Below are 24,818 nucleotides of genomic sequence, written 5' to 3'. Positions count from 1 at the left end.
CAGACCATGCCTGTGTGTGCTTGAGCATGCAATATGTCGCGTCCACAGCCGATATGGCCTGATGGTAGTCGGCCATTACCTGAGACTATGCCACCAGTCTGTAGACGGCTATTTAAGACATACAGATGTCTACTCCTACTCGGGTGTGCCGGATAACTAGAGGCATTGCATACTGCGCCTACCACCAGCGCCCAACCCACAGCGGTCGGATGGCCTGATATGTTCTGCGAGGCCTACACACTGCTACATCCATTCTGGATATCATTTGGGCCTACGATTCTATTTCATGAAAGTCATGACAGATTGCATGCGGGTATATTAGACGACGAACCGTTTAAGTCAGAAGATTGAGGCTTCTAGACATACCATCTCCCTTGATTCACCAGCCACTCCCTAAAACATAGACAATTAGCATTTTGATGTACCATTATTAATTAACTATCGCACACGGCGTTAAGTTTTGGAGTATCTGGGTAATATGGGAAACCTCAACACGAATACGATACTAATGACCTCATCTACTTTGTAATTTAGTCTTCCTACCTTTAAGTAGAACACCCATGGACGTAAGTACCAGAGTGTGAGGTAAGATCCTGATCTTATAGCTTTCGTGATAAGCAATCAGGTGGTATCAGTTCAGGTGTCACAAACAAAAGAGCCGAGGTTAGTTGTGCCTTTCAAGCTCTCCCCACATCTCTGATTCAAGACCACAACCCTTCCAACCTCCTCCAACATACACAATTCCTCATCTCCACGCCAGAACCACTCCATCGACAATCCACAATCCTCCCCACTAATACCTCCGGCCAAATCCAGCACAGCAGCACGACCTCCCATCCCCCCGCAACTCAATTCCTTACCCCTCCTCACCAACCCCAACCACCACTCACTCCGAAGAATACAAGTCCAGGACCAAAAGAACCCAAATAAACAAGAATGCTCATCATCGGCCTAACAGGCTCAATCGCCACCGGCAAATCCACCGTCTCCAACTTCCTCTCCTCACCTCCCTACTCCATCCCCATAGTGGACACCGACCTACTCGCCCGCCAAGTCGTCGAACCAGGAACCCCCGGCTACAAAGCAATCGTCAACTACTTCGGCCCCAGTACCCCCGACCTCCTCCTTCCACCATCCCCAGATGATCCGACGGGATCCAAACGGCCCCTGAACCGGCCTGCGCTCGGCCGTCGCGTCTTCGGTACCACAGAGGAGCGCAAGCGCGATCGCATGATCCTTAATAAGATCGTCCATCCGGCTGTTCGATGGGAAGTCTACAAATCCCTCGTTTATTACTATATCCGGGGCCATTGGGCTGTGGTCCTTGATGTTCCGCTTCTGTTTGAGAGTGGGATGGATTTCATCTGCGGGACGGTGATTGTTGTCGGGGTGAGGGATCCGGAGGTGCAGATGGCGAGGCTGCGTGCGCGGGACCCGCATTTGAGTGCGGAGGATGCGGAGAATCGTGTGAAGAGTCAGGGTGATGTAAGGGGGAAGGTGGAGAAGGCTGAGTTCCGGGGTACCGAATCTGCGCGGGGTGTCATTGTCTGGAATGATGGGGATAAGAGTGATTTGGAGAGGGAGGTGAGGAAGGCTGTTAGTACTATCTCGGGGACCAGTCCGAGATGGTGGGCTTGGTGTTTGCTTTTGGCGCCGCCGTTGGGAGTTGGTGCTGCGGTTTGGAATATGGCGGTTAATTTTGTGACGCAGAAGAGTTGGGAGAAGAGGGCTAAGGAGGAGAAGGCTAAATTGTAGATCTATTCTGTTACTTTTATATTTTTGAGGCTTGTGCTTGGGTACTGTTTCTTGGGTGATTGGCGCTGGGTTGGGGAGTTCATGTCGTGTATACGTTTAGCTGATGGAGTACTGCAAAGACTATACCAATCTTATGTTATACCCTTTTACTTGGAACATACTCTGGACTCGGTATATTTGGGTGTCTATGTCCAGGAAAGAAAGCTTCAATGCCCTATATTGCCATTTTATATGCAGAGAAATAAGACACGTTCAACGAAGAAACATTCAAGAGCTGAAGAGAAGTCTTGTTCCAATCATACATACTACAACGCATACTCCCCAGACATATGGACATAAAAGCGTATCCGCATACTCCTCTTCCAGACATCCCCAAGTTCCATAGAACCACAATTCTATACTGCTCCATGTGAGACTTTACACAAGTCCTCATTTCCAATTTACTTTAGTCATAAGACCCCAAGCCGTACCCGGAAAATACTTCCTCAACTTCCAACTCGCCCTACGCTAAGTACTAACTTACCTAGGTTACTTAAGTATACCTTCCAAATCCGTCAACCAATTAGTAACAGTAACCATAGCCACAATCAAGGTGGAGAAATAGTTTGCAGCTCGGCGTTCGTATTTGATCGACCGGATCCAAAATATACTCCATCTGCCATAACCACGGCTGAGAAGAATAAGAGCTATTATGATTTGCTAGATTTCTCTACATACAGAGTTTCATCATTATCACATAGTTTCCAAATGTTCATTAAGTGACCCTAATCCCATGACCCAGGACATAAACATAGCGTAAGGTTATTAACCGTGACGAAATTGATTCATCCAGCCTTATACAAAATCACCTGTCTTGTCCGTTAGCCATCTTACTAGGGAGGCCGTATCATGTAGTTAAGGAAGTAAAACCAACCTAACACTCTTCGGCACAAAGTTCTAGGACCTCATTCGATTCACTCTGGCACACCTTCACCTGGCTACCGCCGGGCGAGACACCCTGTGGCCAGCAGATAGAAGGGCAGGAAGTATCGGATGGCTTGATGACTACTGCGCTGCCGGAGAAGGGGTCACCAAAGACATCAGACATGTCGTACCATACGCCGGCGTTGTCAAGCGTGTAGGCGTAGTTCAGCTGGGGACTGCCGTTGTAGAGACCGTTGTCGACGGTGGTGATCTTCAGGGAGACGCCACCGGAGGCGTCATCGTGGCGGAAGGGCTCGCTGTAGGACTTGCCCGGTTCGATGGTTTGCTTGGGACCGACAGAGCCGCCGACGGACCAGAGGTAGACGGGATGGTCACAGGAGTTCTTGACCACTGCGTTGCCTACGGCGGCTGCCAGGGGGGTCAGGGCTAGGAGGGAGAGGGCTTTGAGCTGCATTTTGTTCTTGATAGGTCTTAGATTGGCCTAAGTATGGAAGTGATTGAGAGGGATGATTGTTTGATATGAGGTTTTGGGTGGTGGGAGGGCGTGCCTTTATAGGTTTTTCGATGGCCCCGGGTTTTAGAGCTGGTTATTCTTTTGTCTTTTCTTTTTTTTTCTTGGGGCTCAAGAGAGGAGAGTGAACACTACTCCGTATGCTATCGGGTCTTTTTCCAGACCGCCCATCCCAAGGTACCCTGCTCTAGTCATGATGGGCTGGTGGTCTGACGGAGGTTAGCTAACCTGATGTCAGTACCCGAGTCGGAAGTATGGTAACTGAGACAATGTAGTAGGGAAAGATCGCTTGGCCCTGTACAAACAGTGGAGACCTCGAGCAAAACCAAGTGAGACAGTTACATCTGGGGCATCATCGCTTGCATACGTCTGCCGTAGACGTAGAGAGGTACCCAATGGCGATGCATTAGTCGTTCAGACTAGATTCGGGTTGAGATTGCCTGGTTGGCGATGTCTCAGGGCCATTGCAGTAGTTCGCCTCGCGTGGAAGCGGCGGTGATACTATGGGTATTTAGTTCGGCTCATTTTGGTCTTCGGGTCTCGTATTTCGGCAGTCTATTGATAGCATATGAGGTCACTTGGAAGGGATTCTCTCTTGTCATCTCCAGCACCGTCATCTGACTAGCGAGCCTTAGGCCCCAGACAGCGGTGGAGAATTAAGTCCCGGAAAGTCAAAAGCACAGATGGGGTTCTGTTTATGCACTAGTACTGGCACAAGTCATTCATGCAATGCAACGCCACCGATTTAATTTATCCTGTGGAGATGACGGAAGAAACGGATCCCAATCAGTACCATGAATGTCTCAGTGCTCCGCATACAACATAGGTGCAATTATTTCCGATATTTGTGTTTTCCTCCTCATGAACACTCGACCAGAGTAGGGCTCAGGAAATCATACACAGCCACAACTGGTTTGCATCATATATTCAGTCAAGTGGGATACTAATGCCCAGATCATATCACCAAGGTATCGTTATCCAGAAATTTTGCATGCATATCAAGGTATATACCAGGAATAAGAGATAATTACTGATCCTTACTTCCTCATACCAAGTATCAGGCTCGAGCCCCATGGCTGTTCAAGTGGCACAGCATATACCATGATTTGCTTTTGTTCTTTTTCTTTTATTTTATTTTAATTTTGTTTGTGACCATTCTTGTCTATCATTTTTCTTAATTTACTATTATGATTGTCATGATTATAAGGCGACGCAAAGGTCAATGTTCTAAATATGAGGTTTCTAGACATTAGGCCATTTCTCCATGGTGAAGCCCCGATCTGAATGTCTTATATATTGGTCGCAATGCTGGGGCTTCGGTTCATTTTATCTCTACTTAAATGCCTAGCGTAACCATCATTGATCCTTCGTGCAATAGATGAAAAGATTATTATGCAACATTCCTGGCCGCCAACCAAAATAATCGATACAAAAATGGGGTCCTCATTCAGGTCGGTTTGGCAAAAGCTTCCTCAGGCTTCGTTGGAGACCGACTTGGCTGTTTTTCCTCCTCCGTCTCCTCACTCTCGTGTGGGTCGGCTCGATCCTCGATCCACTGGAACACCTCCTCTTTGTGATACATCAGCATCTCACTCAATCCTGACTTGTTAGATTGGATCAAATGCCCGTAGCGCTTCGATGGTTTGCGCCGGTTTTCAACGGTGTTCCAAACGCCATGGGTGTGCGAAACGAACACAAGAGAATTCTTCATTCACATTAGTACCTCTTCAAGACGATGGGGGAAGTTTTAGAGCAAATCGGAACCCATACATCTTTATACCATCTTGATAGCCAAACCTGAGTATGAGAGGCAATCGCTCGAACTGGGTTTTCGGCAACGAATGATACAACGCCATTCACTCGTTTATACAACGTATCTGATCCCATATGAGCGATGATTATCCACGTGGAAACGAAAGCATTTACCTCTATTGATCAGAAGATTGGCGACTCCGTAGAATGCATTGCCAATCCCAAGAAAGAAGATTTCCGTGGCCTCGTTGGGTCTACATCGATTATTAGCTAATGGGTCTCAACTCATTGGCATCTTTGTCCCACTCACTCAATGTAGTTGTCCCAGAGGTATGCAGCCAGTTCCTCGGTCGCTGTGGGACGGTTCTCTTCCTCGTCTTCATATTTCCCGGACTAGACAAACACGTTAATAGTTGTCTAGACATCGAATTAGGGCGGATACTCACGGGTTCAATTGTCACATGCTTTGGGATATTGACATCTATCACAGCATACCCTTTTCCAACGGCCCATCCGATATAGTCCTTCATGGAATCAGCCTTCTCAAGTTAGCATGCTTTGCACATTCTTATAGGGGTCCACGTACAAGCCAGCAGTTGTGGGCTTCCAACTTGTTCGTAACAGGGTGAGGCAATCCCATGATTTCCGGTCTGTTAAAAAGTCAGGCTAACTTGGCCGCCTCAGTTCGCGGGATATGACTAACGGATCATGGAATATCACCAGGAGTGGATTGCGTTGATAATAATTCGGCGTGGCCAGAACTTGATTCTCGAAAGACTTGGAGATGGCAGTTCGGTAAATGTAAAGTGAGGTTAGCTTGTAGTTCTCGTATAGTCGTTTAGACTGGTAAGCACGAATAACATCTAAAGACTTTGTTACCCCCAATGCAGTCACCTAGGCTCTTGCCGGTTCTACCTACCATGTAGCCTATCTGTCCAGAGCCCCTCCTCCTGCGGCGCTTTCGGATACATGCAATTCCAGAATTGTGACTGGATCATCATGACTCGTCTCACGGTAGTCGTTGCCAGTTTTGAAGGGAAGGTTGAATGAAGCCGGTCAGGCGGGTCCCCCATAAGGGTCTTCGTGACTGCGAGTGCAGACTTTGAGATTGATCTGAAATTGTAACCGCCCTACGACGATCGGTGTCAGACCAAACGATTGTTTACGGCACCAGGGTAGGCTTAACTTTACCTCTAGACAAACAGCAACCTTTCCATTTGCAAGGGTCATAAGCATGTGTGTCATGTGAGCGTAGCAGGTAGGTGTGACAAAACAACCTCCAAGCTCGTCACCCACAGCGGCGTCAAAGCCAGAGGCGACTATAATGCATTAGAACTCAAATTGTCTTCTTTCTGATTCCGGGGCATCAAAAGATATTTTGCATACCTATTACCAAATCGGGATTGAATTCCTGTGCAATGGGCATCACGACTTGTTGAAAGGCATACATGTAGTCGCCATCGCCCATTCCCTGGCTCGGCCAAGGTATGTTGACGTTTCTATACTATAATATTAGCAATGGAATGTAGGTAACGTATATCTGGTGTGTGATCCATACCGCCCATAGCCAGCACCAGCACCGCAGTGGTCCCAGTCGCCTTCATCCCCTCCAGGGTAGAATTTCCCATCCTGATGCACATGGAGTGAGATATATAAGACGTTAGGGTCATCGTAGAATGCCTTCTGGATACCATTGCCTATATTGTGTAAGCGTCTGTTTCCTGTGCCATAGATACGTTATTTGTCAATGCTTTACCATGATGAACGTCCCTGGGCCAGTCAATACCTCTTCAGCCAGTGAGTCAGATTTTGAAGATTACTTACCAATCAAGAATGAGGATCTTTCTGCATATTTCTCCTAACTGTCTCTGGCATACACGAGCTGCTACGGATACGTTGTTGAACAGACAGAACCCCATAGTTTTGTCATGTTCAGCATGGTGCCCTGGTGGCCGGATAACTGCTATAGCGTTCTTCACTTTCCGTGTGGCAACAGCTAAGCATGTTTCAATTGCGCCTCCGACGGACAATAATGAAGATGCGAAGGTCAACTTATTGAAGTATATCGAATCACGAGTATGTTCAAGAGCAATAAGCTCATCATCGGTCATATCTGTTAGATCAGTCAGGGACGTCTATCATTTTAGGTGAAACTATTTGTTTACCTTTTGTACTTTCAACAAATGCAAAATGATCCGGTGTGTGAACAAGAGATATTTCTTCCTCAGTAGCATTGCGGACACTAATCCGTTTCAAAGGTCGTGAGACAAGCGGTCTGGATGACTCTGGGTCGTCAACGAGCCCAGCTCGGCATAGCTCCTTGTAAATATAATAGATTCTCCTCGGGTCCTCTGGGTGAACATCTGCCGTTGGGCGCACTTCACAATGGTAGCGCATCTGAACGTCATAGCACAGACCGGAAGGGAGTTGAGCAATGGGAAGACCTCTAATGGCAACGGCATCTTCCCCCTCAGACCAGTCAGAGTTTTCCTCAACGAGACTATCATTAAGCTGGACAAAATCTTCTGCAGTGGCGTCACCAGAATCAGCTGGCTTTGGTAGACTCTTGGGTGGTGACATTGTGTGGTTGTCTGCGGCAACAGCTGGCTGAGGGTTTCGCACGCTAGCAGCTGACTGGACAGGCAACTTGAGAGATGGCCCTAGGAGAGGTGGTACGAGCCACGGATCCGATCTTCCATTGCTATGGCCAGCGCCATCATGAGTAAGATGCTGCGAGGGAGCAGGGTTAGGGTTATGAGTAACCGCCTCTCCCATGACAGTGTCTTCGTCCTCTTCGGCAGTCATTGCGCAGAAGCCTAGACGAGTTGGTCTTATTTCTGTCTTGTAGACGTCTTCTGTTCACTCTAGCATGCCATAACCAAGTCTGTCGTCTTGGGCGATTACGTCAGTCTCACAAGACCCCGAGCTTCCCTGGGCAAGATACCTCGTCGATAAATAACAACACGAGAGAGAAGTGACCAATAAGGATCGAGCACAAGAGACATAAAAACGAGTAAACTGGGCAGTACAGTAACGAATAAGTGATGAAGGATTGAAACAAGAGACACAAACTGTACTAGGATATAAGGCTGAACAATAAAGGTAGTTGGCGTTGGGGGATATCAAACCACAACTGTGGAGGAAACTACTAAATACTAGTAGTTCGAAAGCTTAGAAGCTCAACGACGAAAGACAGCTTGTGCTAGACCAGACCAGAGCAAATGTTCGAGAAAGAAATAATGTCCTCACCAGCCCAGAAGAACCACAGACAAAGGTTGATCTACTACGTGCACACCAGTAGAGGTGTTCTGGCGCACGTGCAGGAGTCTTGGATTATGCACTCTGCTCCCTGGAGAAGCCCCAAAAAGCGTGGTTTACTTAGCTTCCGCACGTGACTACAGCTGGTCATAGATACCAAACAGGCCACTTGCAGCTAACGGCAGAAAGCTAACCACGATTGGGCGTGGTATCGATTCACACGGTTAACGAAGATGGATCGAACTTAAAATTAGAATAGAGATAGGGAATGGACTTCACTGAAAAGTTTTCCAATTGTCTATCTCCCGCAATGGCAAGTTCCAACAATCACTTGCATTCGTCCGAGAGTTTCCCGTACTTCGCCGAGGCCCGTCAACCTACGAGGCTAACCAAGACAGTATAACTCTGTGTAAATGATATTCTGGAACTATTCTAGACCACCTTGCGCTGAGACTACTCCCCAATAAATACGCTAGGAGGAAGTATTGATTTCTAGTGAAAAGGAACACCTGTCAGGTGACTTTTGTCCAGTATGAACGTCAAATCATTTCATTAAATAAGTACGTTATCATATGCTTTTTATGCGATATGTAGATCCCCGGTCAACAGGGCACTTTGCTATCCCACAGGCCAATTTCTCGGGGTGGTGACCTGATAATCCGGGAATGTGGAACACAGTCAGGCGACTAGAATGTCTTTTTTATAGAACACTTCTAGTTTCTGGTCTCCGTCCTGATTCCTACTGGCCATCGACCTTGGCGATGTAGGCTAAAAGAGAACCGTTAGTAAGGGTCTGGAAAGCTCAGATTCAAGCCTAGAATGACTTACCAATGAGGTCAACAACACGGCGGGAGTAGCCCCACTCGTTGTCGTACCAGGAGACGAGCTTGATGAAGTGCTCGTTGAGGGCGATACCGGCCTTGGCATCGAAGATGGAGGAGTGGGCATCTCCGCAAAGGTCAGTGGAGACAATCTCGTCCTCAGTGTAGCCAAGGATGCCTAATCAAGTTAGTAAAAGTTGCAAGTACGGGCAGCTAAGACAGTATTGTGTTTACCCTTGAGATCACCCTCCTCGGAAGCAGCCTTGATGGTCTTCTTGATGTCCTCGTAGGTGACGGCCTTCTCGGTACGGCAAGTGAGGTCGACAACAGAGACGTTCGCGGTGGGCACACGCATGGACATACCAGTGAGCTTGCCGTTGAGAGAAGGAATAACCTTGCCGACAGCCTTGGCAGCACCAGTGGAGCTGGGGATGATGTTCTGAGCGGCGGTACGGCCACCACGCCAGTCCTTGGAGGAAGGAGCATCGACAGTCTTCTGGGTGGCAGTGTAGGAGTGGACAGTGGTCATGAGACCTTCAACGAGACCAAAGTTGTCGTTGATAACCTTAGCAAGGGGAGCAAGGCAGTTGGTGGTGCAAGAAGCGTTAGAGAGGACGTTGATGTCGGACTTGTATTCCTTGTTGTTGACACCCATAACGAACATGGGGGCATCAGCAGAAGGAGCAGAGATGATGACCTTCTTGGCACCACCCTTCAAGTGAGCGGAGGCCTTCTCGGTGGTGGTGAAGACACCAGTGGACTCGACAACGTAGGCAGCGCCGGCAGTAGCCCAGGGGATTTGAGCGGGGTCACGCTCGGCGAAGAAACGGATCTTCTTGCCGTTGACAATGAGGCCCTCGTCGTAGGTCTCGATGGTGCCCTGGAAGCGACCGTGGGTGCTGTCATACTTGAGCATGTAGGCCTACACCATGGAGATCTGATTAGTTCATGGCCAGTGGATATGTCATCCTAGACGATCTTGAGAGAGACATACAGCATAGTGGGTCTCAATGAAGGGGTCGTTGACAGCAACAACCTCAACGTCACCGCTGGCGATGCTGTACAAGCACATTTGGTTAGCAGCTTCCCCCGACAGAAAAGGCTAGAGTGGGTAGTCCCATTGACCGGGTACCGGTCTGGACCATTAAGAATCCAATCATAGCCTAGAGAGGCGAATTGAACCACTTACGCGTTACGGAAGACCTGTTACCTTATTAGCCTCAATGAAGTATTGCGATGATGTAGAAAGGATGGATAACTTACGATACGACCAATACGGCCGAAGCCGTTGATTCCAACCTGAGGGGCCATTGTTTGGATGTGTCTGTTGGTTGGCGGGGTAGCTGTCAGTCAATCTGTGTGGAAAGGGAAACGGTAGACGCTTGGGAATGGCTCTGATATACAAGATTCAAAGGGGATGATAGACGGGAGACGACTCACTTTAAGTAAGGAGACAAAAGGATAAGATGATTGCAGTGATGTGTATGCGAAGAGAGTAGAAAAAGGGAGAAAAGTCGGACGGCGGGGGAGGGGGAGATAAAAAAAGAGCGATGTTGACTGACGCAACGACCAGGTCACTAATCCAGTCACCGGGCGGATACACGGGGCAAAAGCTACAGCTCTCCTCAAGATCCAGAGTGAAACGGGTCCATGTCAGCTGTTTTCCCGGCTTACGCCGCTCCCCAGCTCTCAGCAGCCCTTTCCGGTTTCATACACCGGGCAAAGCAGGAGACTCACGATATTTGGGACTCTGCCTCTCCTCGGCAGCTACCGGTCTGACCAATGAGCGTGTCTCAAATCCAGCATGCCGGGTACTCAATCCTACCATCTCGTGAATCTTTTGCCAGTTTTTCGGAATCGAGGGGTCAGTACTACCTAGGCTACGAGGAAGACAATCCCGGCTATTACTCTATCTTTTTGTCCTTTGTTCCGTAGTTCAAGCAATTGAGGGGGAAATGATACCCTGGAATCCCATACCTGAGGCATCCCCATAGAGGGGCATGATGTAATTAGAATCTGGCCATACATAATAACATTTCTATGGACCACGGCATCCCACCCTAGCTTAATGGGTGGAAGCAATGGAAAGATGAGGGGCACTCGGTTTGACCTTTCCGTTTCCGGGCCAATTTATCGGACCGGATCAATTATGGTCCACTGCCCCTCTTCCCTCTCGACGCTCACATCATGGCTTAGCGATCTCTCTTAGCCTCTTCTGTTCTCCTGATTCCTGAAAAGATTCACCGGTAGGCAAACGAGGATCACGCGCTTGTCATGGTTTTTGCCCCAATTAATCATCTCTTTGGAACTTTTTACTATTGTTTATTCTTTTTTAGAAGAAGAAAAATTCAATTCAAATTTTCCATCTTGTTGGGAACCAAGATCTCCCCCCCGTCTAGAACTTTGCATGAAACTGTACTGGGGGTTTGGACCAATAACCTTGTCTCTTCTTCGGTGATTTTGATAGTAAGGCTCACTCTCCATGCGTGGATAATACATAAAACGTCATTATTCAAACTTAATGCGATTGTCATGTCACAGTCAGGCGATATTGAATGGCATCTACCCAGGAATAGTTGAATGATCTGGCTTAAAAATAATACATGTAGATCTTGTTTATACTGCGTGTGGCTACATGCAGTACACCATTGTAGACTCAGTATCAAACCATGAATCAATCCAGACTTTCCCCCACTCTTGTGTACATGGCGTCTGAATTAAACTAAATCGTCGATCTAACCCATTGACAAGGTCAACCATCATCCAATCCCCTAAACGATTGCAACACCCGTGAAACAGGGGGGGTGAGTCAGTATAATAGCATGACCACTAAGCTATAATATCCAACAATTAAGATTCAGAATAAGTAAGCTTGCAGGCTAGGTCGAACCACGGTGGTGGCATGTCAGTGTACCATCACGTATGGATCATTTGTGTTAGAGATTGAATTTGACAGTTCACCAGTGTTTCATTTGTCAGTTAATTTTGCCATCTGGAGAACTACACTTAATATATGTTCTACTATGTTGGTAAGAGTAGATCTGTTGAGACTGGGCCATGGATTTAGCGTCTCCATATTTGCCCCAAACTACTTATACCCACAGTACTGACGTCTTTGCACACTTTACTGCTTACTGTGTTCATCGCATGACAGTAATTGCATGATAAGGGGCATACTAGAATCAGATGAAATCAATAGAAACCGCGCATTCCGGTGTCCCGGACCTGGTTGCGGATCTTTTTCTATCAAGATACGGTGGAAATGGTGTACTATCACAAAGATCGACAAGGTGTATGTCTAATATTCTCAAGGGTCAACAACAGTATCCCAGCAAGGCAAAAGAATTCCAATTTGGTCCTGCTCCCACACAATTTACATCACATATATAGAATACAGAAGGAGCAAAGCCATGTACTAGGTACTCTAGCATGCTGTCCCCAACGACCAACCGTTTACTCTTCCTTAACACCACCCCTCCAGTTCTTCTCCGCGTTCTCAACGGAGGCCTTGTCACTCTTGATCTGACCTTGGTTCAGGAAGCTGTTGGAGGCCTTGAAGGGGCGTGCGAGGTCACCAGTAGCGGGCTTTCCAAAGACGTGGATCTTGACCAGATTCGATTCCAGAGCGCTCTTGAGAGGAATGATCGACTGAATCAGGAGAGGGTTGGTGTACTTGAAGTACAGGTGCATCACGCACATCATACCAACACCCATCAGTTGTCCCTTAAACAGCTGGCGCAACTGCCCCTGGTCGTACTCCATGTTGGTGGTGGTCACTGGACGGGGCTCCTCGTTGCTACCAAGAGGAGCGGGCTCCACGTACTTCAACGTAGCCATGTCTAGTAGCGCCAATCAGTCATCTAGTTCCGGTGGTCACAGAAAAAGCGAGGACATACCCTTCTTGCTCTTGATCTTGGACTGAGTGTAGAGATAGATACCCAGGATGAGCACGTTGGACAAGATATACATGCCACGGACGACGAGAAGAACATCAGGGTCCTCAAAAGGGATCTTCTTGGCCAGCTGCATGGCCACCACGATGATGGCCAGGTTGGTACTGTGTTATTGATCGATTGTAAGCATTTGATCCAACATAGAGTAAACGTAATTTGTCGCAAATATTCAAAACAATATCCACAGCGTATTGCACAAAATTACTTACACTTGAGGAGACACCATGTTGACTGCAGTATTGATTGACCCTTTTGTGACGAAGCAGAAGCAACGCGCGAATAGCTTGAGCGGATGAGTGAAGGATTGGCACGCGTGCAAAGACAAAATCTTCCTCAAACTGCGGAACTTGACCCCGGGGAAGTCGGACAGCTGTCCAGATAGGCATTGTGGCACGTGACAAAGACTACGCCTAAAAGAGATTCCCGCAATTGCCACAAGTTCGAGGCCTGAGGCGATAGTATCACTGCATTAAGGCACCAAATCACCTGTTTGCTTAGATAATGCACTGAGCAACCATCATGCTTTGCACACTTCTCTATCAACGACAACAGTGCTGTGACGTTGATGAATATCCACTCTACAGCCTCTCTTTACAATGTCAAAGGCTCTGGACAAGACTCTCTCACTGCCAGAGTACATTACAGACAATGTCTCATATCCAATAACTTACCCTGGCTGAGAGCTGAGGTACTACTGAGTGACCTCAGCTATGACACAAGCCCTCATCACTAACGCCCATAACTTTCCTTCCTTTTTGGATGCTGTGTCAGATCATATGCCATCATTTTGATATGCATTGCACTGAAAACTGCTTAGCTGCTTTGTTTGTGTCACTAATTGACTAGCAAGCTCACCCTCCAGATATCTATCCTCCATCATCTGGAGACTTGGGATGATGTTCTTGGTTTCCTAATCAGGACTAGCGCCGCTCCGCGCTCAACGCCGTCTTTAGCGACCAGGATGGCTTTGACATTTCTGACTCCTTCATCCATCAACAACGCGCGTGCCGCTGGTGTATCGAATCGCTTCAACGTCACCCATCGTGCTCTATTGCTTCAAATACCCATTTGACGCGACATTTCCATCTCTGCGACCTTAAATCTCGACACTTTTCAAAATGCCTGGTGGAAAGGGAAAGTCTATCGGCGGAAAGGCTGGTTCAAAGGACTCTGCGGGGAAGGCTCAGAAGTCCCACAGCGCAAAGGCCGGTCTGCAGGTCAGTAGATATATATTTCCTTGTTGTTCCTGCAGTACTCGCGTTGCTGCAATTTCCGGCAACTCGCGGGAACTTGTGAAAAGTCTCTAGACTCGAAACTTTTTTCCCCTTTCTCACTTACTCTTCGCTGTGGTCTATTACCTCTCTCTCGTCTTCAATCTTGCTTGACATGTGTCAAATGGATGCATTCAGGGCTTCATGGTGTCGCTAGGAGTTAGGCATTCGGGCGTGAAGACCTTCACTTGCACGCTAAATTAAGACCTTTTGCGATCGATTATAAGTACTGATTAATCTCTGCTTTTAGTTCCCTTGTGGTCGTGTTAAGCGTTTCTTGAAGAACAACACGCAAAATAAGATGCGCGTTGGCGCCAAAGGTAAGGCTCATCAGTTGCAAACAGCGTAACCATGATTTGTCATTCTTAATGGACACCACTAACAATCAACTTATAGCCGCCGTCTATGTCACTGCCGTGTTGGAGTATTTGACTGCTGAAGTTCTCGAGCTTGCCGGAAATGCCGCCAAGGACCTCAAGGTCAAGCGTATCACCCCCCGTCACTTGCAGCTTGCCATCCGTGGAGACGAAGAGTTGGACACTCTCATCCGCGCCACCATCGCTTTCGGTGGTGTCTTGCCACGCATCAACCGTGCGCTGCTACTGAAGGTGGAGCAGAAGAAGAAAAACAAGACTGAGGCTTAATTTACGGCGGATACCCCACGAATATGGCGTTTGAAATGATGACGATTGAAAAGGATTCCGGGATATGTCTGTTACAGCGATCGACCTTTAACTGGTTCTATTTCAAATCCGACCAGTTACAAAAGAAAAAAGAAACATTCTAAGAGGCGACGGAGAACTAGATGACTAGGCATCTTTCGGGACAGGGGTTTCTCCAACGCAAACCCCAATCTCTACTCTTCCCTACTCCACGACGCTGCAGCTCGCGACGCTTTTTCTCTCTTGTACTCTGTCTTCCTCTATGTGCTCCGTTCATACCGATTGTCTCGAAATACCATGGCGCTGTAATGGGAAAAGGGTGATATCTTGGTAGTGGGATTATTTTCGATTTTTTTTTCAACTTTTCTGTTTCCCTATTGTTTTCCCCTTGTTCTTATTTTTCCCAGTGAATTTTATTCTAATTGATTGACGGTGTTGAGTGCTTCCGATTTATCTACCTCAATTACCATTACGATGTCTCTTTTAAACTTGACGGACTTGTACTGTATGAGTATACTTTGCTCATTTGCGAGAAACTAAATAAAAATAAAGCCAGGCCATACCATCCCGGGAATATACATGGTGTCTCTACTCTCCTAACATTGACCCGTTTTCTGGGAGTTCCTGACTGCTGCAAAATATGACATTTGATATATTAAATCACACCTTAATATTTCGTATATTTTGCTGGCTATTATCAGAGGTCAAGGTCTTTATCAAGGAATACATTTTTTGCCGCTGAAGAGATGCATCATGGGAACCGATCAACTATGATGTGGAACGTTCTAAGCCCGTTCACGACTTGCATCGTAGAGTGGATGAACATGCGGGGATGGTAGCCCAATTGATAGTATTACTGATGGGAATAATGCGAATCAAGTAGAACATACATTTATTGGCGATCTTAAGAGACAAAAAGAGTACTAAAGCAATACGGAGAAAGAAGACTTCGGGAAATAAAAGCCATATTTCAAACAAGGCCCTGACAATATAAAAAAGGGCGATTAAAAGGAAAGCGAGAGAAGAAGAAAAAGTAGAGATTAGGTTGCATCCGGAGACTGAACTTTTCCAGTGGACATACGACAGGGAAACGTACTGGACTCATTAGATCAGTTCGTAGCCACCCTTAGGGAGTACCTATTAGTATAAAATAGGGCCCAGTCCATAGGAGTGTCAGTTCTCTAAACGCAAAAAATCCACCCAAACTTGTTTTGTCACAATCCCTCTTTCGTCCGCCACGCATTGCAGGCCAGAGCTGAATTGAACATGCAAGCCAAAAGGGAGCGAGAAAAAAAGAAACGTATCAGGAGATCCCGGGAACAAGCACGTTAATTGACTTGGCAAAGGCTCAGATGCCCGTGGGAAGAGCTTATAGCGTGTATGGTCGAGGTTGAAACAAAAGCAAACATTAAACAATGCATGGCGCCCCATATACAAAGTAATCCAAAGATGCAAATGCAGGTATGTCATCTCTCTTGCCATGGTAAAAAGACATCGGTATTCTTTTTGTTCGTCCTTTCATCATCTTCCTGTAAGTTAAAAAAAAATTTGCTTTCCGCCGACACAAATTGCGAAGAAAAACAAATATAGATAAACAAATATTTCTGGAAAGGCGCCCCGCGTCTCATGAAAATTCAGGAGCTTTCGTTCTTTTTCCGTTTTTTCATTTTGTTCCGAGAAGTAAAGAGAAACATATAGTCCGTTTAAACAGCATGCCTGCTGGGCTGCCCCAAAATAACGTCTAAAACTTGGCTAGATCAGAGAAAGTTCTTTTGTGGTTCTCTTGGTGAGTGTCATCTCGTCATCCCTCATCGAATCGTAAGCCAATAATCGCAGAACAGGATCAGGCCTCGTGATATAAGAGTCATATGCGTCTTGCGGCAAAGCAATCTAACAAGTTTCGTCGTTTTTCATCTCCCGTCAAAGTTGTTTACTCCACAATGATTTCCACGCCGGAGTTGGTCCGCAATTCGTCGCTGCCACGCGATTGGTGTCCGTTTTGGCGTCGAAAACCTGGACCCTTTTCGGGCAGGGGGCCTCTCGGCTGCCTAATTGGCACGCGCTCCTGTGACTGTCCGTCAAATCCAACTCCGATGGATCGGTTACTACCGATGGGTCCAGCACTGGAAGGTTGACTTTCCGGCTGTTCCCAAGAAAACATACCCCGCAATCTCCGTGGGCTTGAGCTAGGCCCACCAATTCCAGTTCCCAGAGAAAGGCTGCTGAGACTATTCACTAACAAATTATCATCCCGCGGCATGCCCAAAGACGATCCAGATGGGGCAGGCGTGAGCGTCGGGGTGTTCGAAGCGCCACTGGTGGCACCATCATAATGCTGGAGGCGTGCACCGTTCGACTGCAGGGCCGCCGGGAAACTCGCGGACGAAGGCACTGGCGACGGAGTATAGGAACGTAGGTCTGCGAACGACTTCGCCGCACGTAGGTTTTGGGCATTTCCAAAGTTTCCTGGGGAATCGAGAACACCAAGGAATCCTGACGCCTGTCCTCGAAGGGTGCCGTAGGGGCCAGGACCTTCGTTGCGCGCTTCGCTAAAATCAATCGTCGCCGCGCGGTTCAGTCCTCGACGGGCTGTTTCGGCAGGCTGGACGGCGGCGGGAATCGATGACAATGGAGGGCTCACATTGGTGCCAGGAGCCACCTTGAACACATGCACCTGTCGCTGTTCCCCAGATCCGCGAGAAGCGTGTCCCAACCCCATGTTATGGGCAAGAGTGTGAACGGTACGACGCTGAACCGGGGAAAGGTTTGATGGGAAAACCAGTGTATCGCGACCGGTATCCTCCTTGAACAGAAGAAGTTGGGAATAATATGATAGCGTCGTGCTGTCATTCAAATCGACCTCTGCGAAACGTCAAGTGCCATTAGCGCCGACCATAAATGACGACATGGAGGTGGTCCAAAACAAAAATTAAAAGGAAACTTACCTAGCTTCTGGCCACGCTGAGAGACGGGCGACGGAGATGTCGCGGGGAGGTGGGAAGTCAGCGAGGACATAGAGCTCTGGGTCTGAAGCTGGGAGGTCGCCATGGGCCGATGTTGTTCTTCCAACTGGCCCCGACGCTCGCGCTTCTCCCGTTCAATGCGTTCGCGCTCTTGAAGTGGCAGCATCTTCTTGTACTCGACCCTCAACTTCCGTCCTTGAAGCTCAAAGTGGTTCAGAACCTCGATGACTGTCGCTGTTTCCTCCGCGGATGTGAAGTTCGCGAATGCCAGTCCCCGAAACACGCCGTTGTCAAAATGGTAGTTGAATGCATACGGCAGCGGCAAATTCAACTCGGTCATCAGCTGTACAAGCTGCTCCTTCTTAACGGCGAAGGGAATATTCTTAATAACGATCGCCGTCGGAATCAGCTCATCATCGGCCTCCGAGGATGCGGATGCTTCTGGACGCATCGCGCTGCTTTGAAGGGGGCCGGGTCCAAGGTTCGAGAAGGCACCAGGCATACCCGGTTGCTGATCAAGCCAGGTCTACTCGCATATATTAGTCAAGCCATTGCATGGGGACCATCTCGAGTTCTGCGACACTGTACTTACCGTAGGCAAGCCGGACCTTCCTGTGCGAGACGTAGTCTTCAGGCTGGTAGAGGCCGACCGAATGGCTCCAAGAGCCTGAGGATTGGCAAAGCCATTCGGGTTCCAAGTCTGCGAACCGGAAAGATCATAGGCATAATTGTTGTTGTGTAGTGAAGGGTTCAAGCGCTCCAGACGGCCGGTCTCGTAGCGAGACATAGGGTCCTCGTACAGATTCACAGGCATAGGACCGTACGCGTCAAACTGTCGCGAAGGCTGACGATGCAAAGGCTGCTGATGACGCTGAGAGCCAGGAGAACGCGCTTGGTTGTCGTGATACATCTCTTGCGCTTGCTGATAACTCATGGCGGCTAAGACAAACGAATTCCCGACGGGCAGCCAAATTCTAGAATGTGGGCACAAAAATCCACCGCACAACAAGCCCGTTTCAATATCCCAATAGCGTGAACGGGCTACTCAAACATAGGAGCAACCGAATAGAAGCCACTAATCGAAGACGACCGGCAGAATGCGAACGGCGCTGTCGAAGGTGGACCAAAATTCTCGACTTGGAAGCGTGTGGGGAAGAAAATAGTGGTTCTAGACACCAAAAGTCACGGCGGGTTGGAATCTCTGGTTGGCGTGAGAAACAAGTCAAACCCAAATAGCAGTCAAAAATGAGACGAAAAACACAAAACCGCTCACAACTGCTCGTCTCGTGGTGCTTTGGTCATCAATGCCAGGCGTGTCCTCAGGCGTCAAATTTTCGGAAACTTTTTTCCCCTTCTCCCCAAGGAGAACTCAAAAGCGAGGGAAATAAAAAGTGAGATAATGCGAGGAGAAAGGAAAAGAAAAGAAAAACTACCACGGAAATGAAAAAAACAAAGATAAACGCAGCAAAAGAACAGAACAGTTTAAAAGGGGAGAAGAAAGAAATAAAAATTGCCACTACCCTGGATTAAAAGGTAAGTGCCCAAGAGGGTTGAAGTATGGGCGAGTTGACGGACCGGTGGTGGTGGTGAGGGGAGAAAAAAAGGGAAATCGAAGAAAAGAAACAGTTAATTTGATCGCAGAGTCGAGATTGGAGGTTAAGGCAGGGAGGTGGTGACCCGGGAGATTATTGGGGGGTGTGGGAAAGCACGCACGCCAAACGGCACGCAGAAAAGCCGGAACACGGCGACCGCTTTAGTTCTGGTCGGTCCTTCCGCGGATCCGCCAAGTCGACGAATTGGATAGATCGGTCTGCGTTGATGATAATGGCGGGCTTGACGGTGTGAGATCTGTTGAGAATGCTGGTCGATCCCGTTAGAATTAAATTCTTCTCCCAAATTCAGTCTTGTCCAGTATGTCTATAGATCGTTGCAATCACAGTAAATTCACACACACACCCACCCCTGTGTTATCAAATCCACCAAAGACAAAATCAAAGCAAACAAAAAGAAATTAATAATAATAATAATAATAATACTTGGAAATGAAACCCCGAAAGAGAGTAAAAAAAAAAATAATAAAAAAAGGGTGGGAAGAAAGGGAGAAACAGACAGACACACTAGAGGATAGCGGATGGGATGAAGGGATTCCCGTAATTGATCCAAAATGGGGAACGGGGACAACGGACGGGGAGAAGAAAGAGAGACGAGGAAGAGAACGAGAGAGAGAGAGAAAGTGTTCTCACTAGTCTCAGTTTTATGTGGTGGGCTTTTTTTTTTTTTAAAAAAAAAAAAAATTCCTTCTTTCCCTCTTTTCTTTTTCTTCTTTCCCTTTTGGTTGGTGGTGGTTTGAATGTTTTGATTTTCAAAAGAAAATTGATAGAGCAGAAGTTCAAGTCACTCACAGTTCAATCACTCTTCAAGCTTCTGTGCTTTTTCTTTTATAATCAAACTCCTCCGGTGGGTTATTCCGTTTCCTCTCAGTCTTTCTTTTTATATCTTTGCTCAGTCTTCTTTCGTGTGCTCCTGTTTGTAGACTGTAATTTTAATCCTTTCCTCAAAACCTTCCTTCTTCAGCTGTGGCGGAGGCGAAAATACTCAGGGAAAAGGTGGGAAGTGGAAACAAATTATAATACAATGGAGAATCTGAGGCTTTGCCCAAAAGGAGAGATGGGTTCCTATTGGTGTAGAGACTTGCACCAGCAAGTGTAAGTGTGCAAGAGGATGTGGAGAGGCAGAGAAGAAATGGAAATTTTTAAAAAAAAAAAAAATAAATAAATAAATCAACGGCGAGTTGAAATAGGCAGAAGTGTGTAGGTAATAATTTGTTTCACCATAATAATTGAAACACAGGAAGAAGCAAGAAGAAATTCAATCTGTAGTTTGACTGTCCGGGCTTCTGATGTCCATCATTTATGTATGCGGCAGTTTCCTGTTCCATCCTCAGTTAGGTATTAGTTTACCTATGGACACCTTAGGTTGTTCTTTAGTCCCATAAGAGCCAGGTACTAAGGTATTGAATTGAGATTACTGTACCTGAATTGCAGTATTAAACTAAACTGCGTCAGGTATCATGTCCATGCGCTCCTTTTCCCCCTCCTTCAACATCCCCTTCGAGTATTCCCCCCTCTCCCTCTAAATGAAGAGGGATTCTTACTGCCTGGGGAATGAGGAATCCAAAAGGCCACTCAGGTCACCTCCTTCAAATTCTCTTTCTAGAACACATCTACTCCATACTCCGTATTCCTTCCCGTTATTAATAGGCCTTCTAGCTTGATTATTTCTGGCTCGGCATATATGAGTTAATATCCCTTAGATTATTAGGATTCTATTTTCTCATTGTCTCTACACCAATCACAGTGCCATCCACTGCACCAAGTTCCTTGGATTATTGGCTTCTATCCGGCAGCTTTACCAAACTCACGCAAGTGGTGACCTTATTTGCATGTTTCAAACCTTCAATAGACTGATGGATTGTCTCTCAACTTTTTCTATTGCTAGTTCCTGACAAAGGAAAAGAAAAACAAAAATGTGCACTTCCCCCCTCCCCCTCCTTTTTTTCTTGTATTTTTTTTATTATGACTATTATTATAATTATTAGTATTATTTTCCACCTTCTCCTTCGGGCGGCACGGGGAACTAACCTTGAGAAACTTACTTTAACTCCTTAAACGGGTCCTTAGTATGAAGTCACTTACTCACCACGTACCAACTTGAAGATCCAGTCCTTTTTCTGTTTCTTTGTCGGGACGTTTCCGTGCCACCAAATGCCATCGTCTTCGGTTAGCTTGTCCCTAACGACTAACTAGTCCCTGTCTTTCCCCCCATGTCCACTCGTCCGAAAGGTTCCTGATTGACGGTTCTAGAGTGGGAGCTCCAACGCATCCTTCGAGTCTTAGTTAGAAGGTGGATTGGGATCCGCTCGAGGTGGGTAATGATTCCATTACGGAGTACACCAATTCACCACCTCCGAACAGGGGAGCTTCGGTACAGTCGTCCACCGCCCACACGAGCTGTCGCGCCCGCTCTTGGCCGTCTTGATGTCAATATTGTTATTCTTGCTATTGGCGACGTGGTTGGGCGCAGGTTAACCATCTTCACTATGGCGGGCGGTGAGGGTAGCAGCGTCGCCGAAATCGATCAAGCTGTACCTAAAGATTCGTGACCGTAAAATTGTTCAGGAGTCGGTGCGTCGTCCGTTGGGGATGGAGATAACCCCTGATGAACACCCAAACTCCCCCCCCATCTGTCCGTGACCTTTTCCCTCATCCCCGGAAGACTAGGCTGTACGTCAGGACGACATATTTGCCATCTCTTTATTATTAGTAGCGGATGTGCTCGAGACCATTCCCCGTGGCTATTATTATCACATGCGATTATTATGATGTTATTTACTTGACACGCAGGTTTCTGGCGTCCGCTCCCTAACTGTTTAGCTCATATGAGGTTCGATGACAGGATAAGTCGCCCCTTTTCCGACGAGAAATTGCGAGGCATGATCCATCATTTCCGACGAATAATGAAAGAACTATCACTACCCGATAGGACGAAAACGGTGAAGTTAGTTGGGATCCGCTGCAAATCCGCACTTACTACTAGCTAACTATGGGGAAAGGTCTAGTCTAATATTCGGCGGTTTGGGATTAACACCCAAGCTAGAACCCACTAGAGTGTCACCAGAACCAGTCGGATGGAGACCTCAGATTTCGCGCCTTTCTCCTGAGAGGAGTCCCAGTCCGATATCGTATTCCTTGTACTCGTGGTCTTTTCCTTTTCTTTTCTCTTCGTTTGTTTGTGTGCATGTGTGTTCCTTGTCCTCTAACCTACTTCGGTGTCCCTGATCTCGAACAAGTCTCAAAGCAGCATCGTCCGTCACCTGTCAGAACGTGCGGGCTGATGGGGTACTATAAGCCCTACTTGGTCTCGGGATTTACTGGGTTAAGGTATAGTAGGTACGTAGTAGCTGACCGATTCCTGCACCTTAAGCTTGGGCACCCGCGATGCAGCTCCCAGCTGGTCCCATGGTGTGGTCCGGGGAGGTCTTTGGGTGATCCCGTACTGAACTAAAAGCGAAGCGACATCTATAGAACATTCTTAGTCTGTTCCCACAGCGAATAACAGCAGGCATCTACCATTATGGGGCCTCAAAAAGTACTAGGAGCCTGCTAAGGCGCACCTACGGGTGCTGATTGGAAGCCTTCCCTATAGGCAGCTGATGTATCGGTCACATTTACGTGATCATATGGTTTTGAGGAGCGAATTTATTTTATGATTGCCCGAGTTTGGACCTACGCAGATGAGTGGTAATCTGTCGGATGGGCCTGCACGTATCTCATGCACCCACTTTGGTGTGGTCTATATGACAAATCTGATGGAACTACTGTATTGGAAACTCAGCCCTTCTGTCTGCTGCACGCGTAGTATTTCAGCATATCCATTTTATACCATTCGGGCCTATAGCATATCTTGTATTAATCTTGCCTCTTTGGTACGTTTTTCATTTCTCAATTTATTTTATTAAAACAAAATTCTTTACTTTTTTTTCCTCTTCCCTTTGGTCTCACTCACGAAGCAGCCACCGACAACCGATCACTGACAGAATTATTATTACCTGTGGCAAAAGATGCTAGAAAAAACAACGGAATATCATTTAATTCCCTCAGACTTGGATGGGCAATGATTAACCTGTAAGTCATACATTCCAAGACATTTGCCCTTTGCAGAACAACTATCAGTTTCGGGCAGATATCATCGGACACAGCTGTCTGTGCCATTTCGTCTTATATTTTTTCTCCACTATAAAAAAAAAAAAAAAAAAAAGATTATTGTTCGGGATATGAAATTCTCGACTTACTTTGTTGGACTTGAAGAGGCAGTCTGCGTTTTCGGCTCCCGTTCTTCTTTCCTTATGTCTATTTTCTTTTTTTTTTATCTTTCTTATTTCCCTCCATATTTCCCTTCTTTTTTAATTTTTTTCCCTTCCCTCAGATTCCAATATGCAGTCCGTGCTTGTGCATACTAAGGTACATATGTATGTAATCGGCAAGCCACAAAGGTCCGCCAATCGACACACTACCTTATGTATCACTTTTCTGTCATTTCGGGAATCCCCAAAAACAAAGAAAAAGAAATAGAAAACAAGTATACTCAACTCAGAGAAAGCTAGCCTTACACAATCACAATCCTTTAAAGTATACAATTACATATATTACCTACTTGATCCGTACTTCTGTCCGATCACCGACTAGTGGGGCCTAAATTCGCCGCAGCTCACAAACCCTGGTCACGGATGCAAGGGTCTACGTGGATACATGGATATCAGATTCCTTCGCCCGTTGAGGAGGGTTTTGTGGAGATTTACAATGCATGGTAGTCGACCTTTGGTTGGAGTACCTGGGATTATGTAGGACGTAAGGGTGATTCTGACCCTTGGCTTTTCCAGGATTTTTTTTTTTTCAATGCTGTTGTTGTTGGTTGATTTTTACAGGTCTTTGTTTTGATAACGTAGGAGTACTATGTCATCCAGCATTCTATTTTGTTTTCTTCATTGGCACTTTAGCACTACTGATTGAGTAGGCTACACTTGGATGAATGTCCTAGTTTAGATAATTAGATATGCAGTAAGTTAATTTGTTATTGGAATTTATTATGTTTCAATCCATGAATCCATGAAGCACCCGGCCGATACTTGCCCTGCTGTCTGTCGTTTTATCTGTTTTGTTGGCATTTATCCCCTACATTCCATTCGTCTGCTGTGGTTTTCCTTCCCTGCCCTCTGTGAGAATTTACCCTACCTCTCATCTGGCTTCCTCAGCAGCTTCTCAAATTCACTCCCCCTCCGATCCGACCAAGGATTGCCCTTGAAGATCAAACAGAGCAAAGTAAAAGCAAAGTACGGAGTACATACATATACATAGACGGAGTACAATAGAAAACCCCCCGGAATACCTA

General features: G+C 46.9%; 8 protein-coding genes across 8 annotated transcripts; 3 read left to right on the top strand and 5 right to left on the bottom strand.

Moving 5' to 3' along the window:
- The first annotated feature begins 710 nt into the window (after positions 1-710).
- Positions 711-2,212, top strand: BDV38DRAFT_154096 (putative dephospho-CoA kinase). The gene has a single exon (XM_032051678.1). The coding sequence runs from the start codon at positions 937-939 to the stop codon at positions 1,753-1,755; it is 819 nt and encodes a 272-aa protein (XP_031910785.1). The 5' UTR covers positions 711-936; the 3' UTR covers positions 1,756-2,212.
- A 456-nt stretch (positions 2,213-2,668) lies between these two features.
- On the bottom strand, positions 2,669-3,133 carry BDV38DRAFT_285495 (BYS1 domain-containing protein; the record flags this gene model as incomplete). Its single annotated transcript, XM_032060495.1, has 1 exon — positions 2,669-3,133. One exon carries the CDS (start codon positions 3,131-3,133, stop codon positions 2,669-2,671), a length of 465 nt encoding a protein of 154 aa, XP_031910784.1.
- Positions 3,134-4,637: 1,504 nt separating this feature from the next.
- Positions 4,638-7,747, bottom strand: hdaA (histone deacetylase hdaA; the record flags this gene model as incomplete). The annotated part of the gene is made up of 14 exons (XM_032060494.1): positions 4,638-4,895; positions 4,961-5,067; positions 5,117-5,196; positions 5,253-5,335; positions 5,389-5,481; positions 5,529-5,592; positions 5,646-5,805; positions 5,862-6,072; positions 6,134-6,261; positions 6,329-6,441; positions 6,501-6,639; positions 6,699-6,712; positions 6,767-7,055; positions 7,108-7,747. The coding sequence occupies 14 exons, from the start codon at positions 7,745-7,747 to the stop codon at positions 4,638-4,640; spliced, it is 2,379 nt and encodes a 792-aa protein (XP_031910783.1).
- A 1,192-nt stretch (positions 7,748-8,939) lies between these two features.
- gpdA (glyceraldehyde 3-phosphate dehydrogenase GpdA) lies at positions 8,940-10,332 on the bottom strand (the record flags this gene model as incomplete). Its single annotated transcript, XM_032060493.1, has 6 exons — positions 8,940-8,968; positions 9,029-9,199; positions 9,256-9,943; positions 10,016-10,079; positions 10,211-10,224; positions 10,285-10,332. 6 exons carry the CDS (start codon positions 10,330-10,332, stop codon positions 8,940-8,942), a joined length of 1,014 nt encoding a protein of 337 aa, XP_031910782.1.
- Positions 10,333-12,474: 2,142 nt separating this feature from the next.
- On the bottom strand, positions 12,475-13,200 carry BDV38DRAFT_285492 (PHO88 family protein; the record flags this gene model as incomplete). The annotated part of the gene is made up of 3 exons (XM_032060492.1): positions 12,475-12,860; positions 12,918-13,078; positions 13,184-13,200. The coding sequence occupies 3 exons, from the start codon at positions 13,198-13,200 to the stop codon at positions 12,475-12,477; spliced, it is 564 nt and encodes a 187-aa protein (XP_031910781.1).
- Positions 13,201-13,900: 700 nt separating this feature from the next.
- htz1 (histone H2AZ) lies at positions 13,901-14,970 on the top strand. The gene is made up of 3 exons (XM_032051677.1): positions 13,901-14,191; positions 14,496-14,565; positions 14,642-14,970. Exons 1-3 carry the CDS (start codon positions 14,093-14,095, stop codon positions 14,887-14,889), a joined length of 417 nt encoding a protein of 138 aa, XP_031910780.1. The 5' UTR covers positions 13,901-14,092; the 3' UTR covers positions 14,890-14,970.
- Positions 14,971-16,837: 1,867 nt separating this feature from the next.
- Positions 16,838-18,780, bottom strand: BDV38DRAFT_273286 (putative R3H domain protein; the record flags this gene model as incomplete). Its single annotated transcript, XM_032057652.1, has 3 exons — positions 16,838-17,769; positions 17,853-18,396; positions 18,463-18,780. The coding sequence occupies 3 exons, from the start codon at positions 18,778-18,780 to the stop codon at positions 16,838-16,840; spliced, it is 1,794 nt and encodes a 597-aa protein (XP_031910779.1).
- A 4,887-nt stretch (positions 18,781-23,667) lies between these two features.
- BDV38DRAFT_254046 (uncharacterized protein) lies at positions 23,668-24,496 on the top strand. Its single transcript, XM_032055288.1, has one exon. It carries the CDS (start codon positions 23,704-23,706, stop codon positions 23,887-23,889), a length of 186 nt encoding a protein of 61 aa, XP_031910778.1. The 5' UTR covers positions 23,668-23,703; the 3' UTR covers positions 23,890-24,496.
- Positions 24,497-24,818: the final 322 nt, after the last annotated feature.

This window comes from Aspergillus pseudotamarii (assembly GCF_009193445.1).
Source record: "Aspergillus pseudotamarii strain CBS 117625 unplaced genomic scaffold BDV38scaffold_50, whole genome shotgun sequence".
Taxonomy (NCBI): domain Eukaryota; kingdom Fungi; phylum Ascomycota; class Eurotiomycetes; order Eurotiales; family Aspergillaceae; genus Aspergillus; species Aspergillus pseudotamarii.
This window is presented reverse-complemented; position numbering and strand designations above follow the sequence as displayed.

What these genes read in the sequence shown, in the direction of transcription:
- BDV38DRAFT_154096 (XM_032051678.1), top strand. Translation starts at nt 937, where the DNA reads ATGCTCATCATCGGCCTAACAGGCTCAATCGCCACCGGCAAATCCACC.
- htz1 (XM_032051677.1), top strand. Translation starts at nt 14,093, where the DNA reads ATGCCTGGTGGAAAGGGAAAGTCTATCGGCGGAAAGGCTGGTTCAAAG. An exon ending in GCGCAAAGGCCGGTCTGCAG is followed by an intron (nt 14,192 to 14,495) that starts GTCAGTAGATAT and finishes CTCTGCTTTTAG; the next exon opens with TTCCCTTGTGGTCGTGTTAA. An exon ending in GATGCGCGTTGGCGCCAAAG is followed by an intron (nt 14,566 to 14,641) that starts GTAAGGCTCATC and finishes ATCAACTTATAG; the next exon opens with CCGCCGTCTATGTCACTGCC.
- BDV38DRAFT_254046 (XM_032055288.1), top strand. Translation starts at nt 23,704, where the DNA reads ATGAAATTCTCGACTTACTTTGTTGGACTTGAAGAGGCAGTCTGCGTT.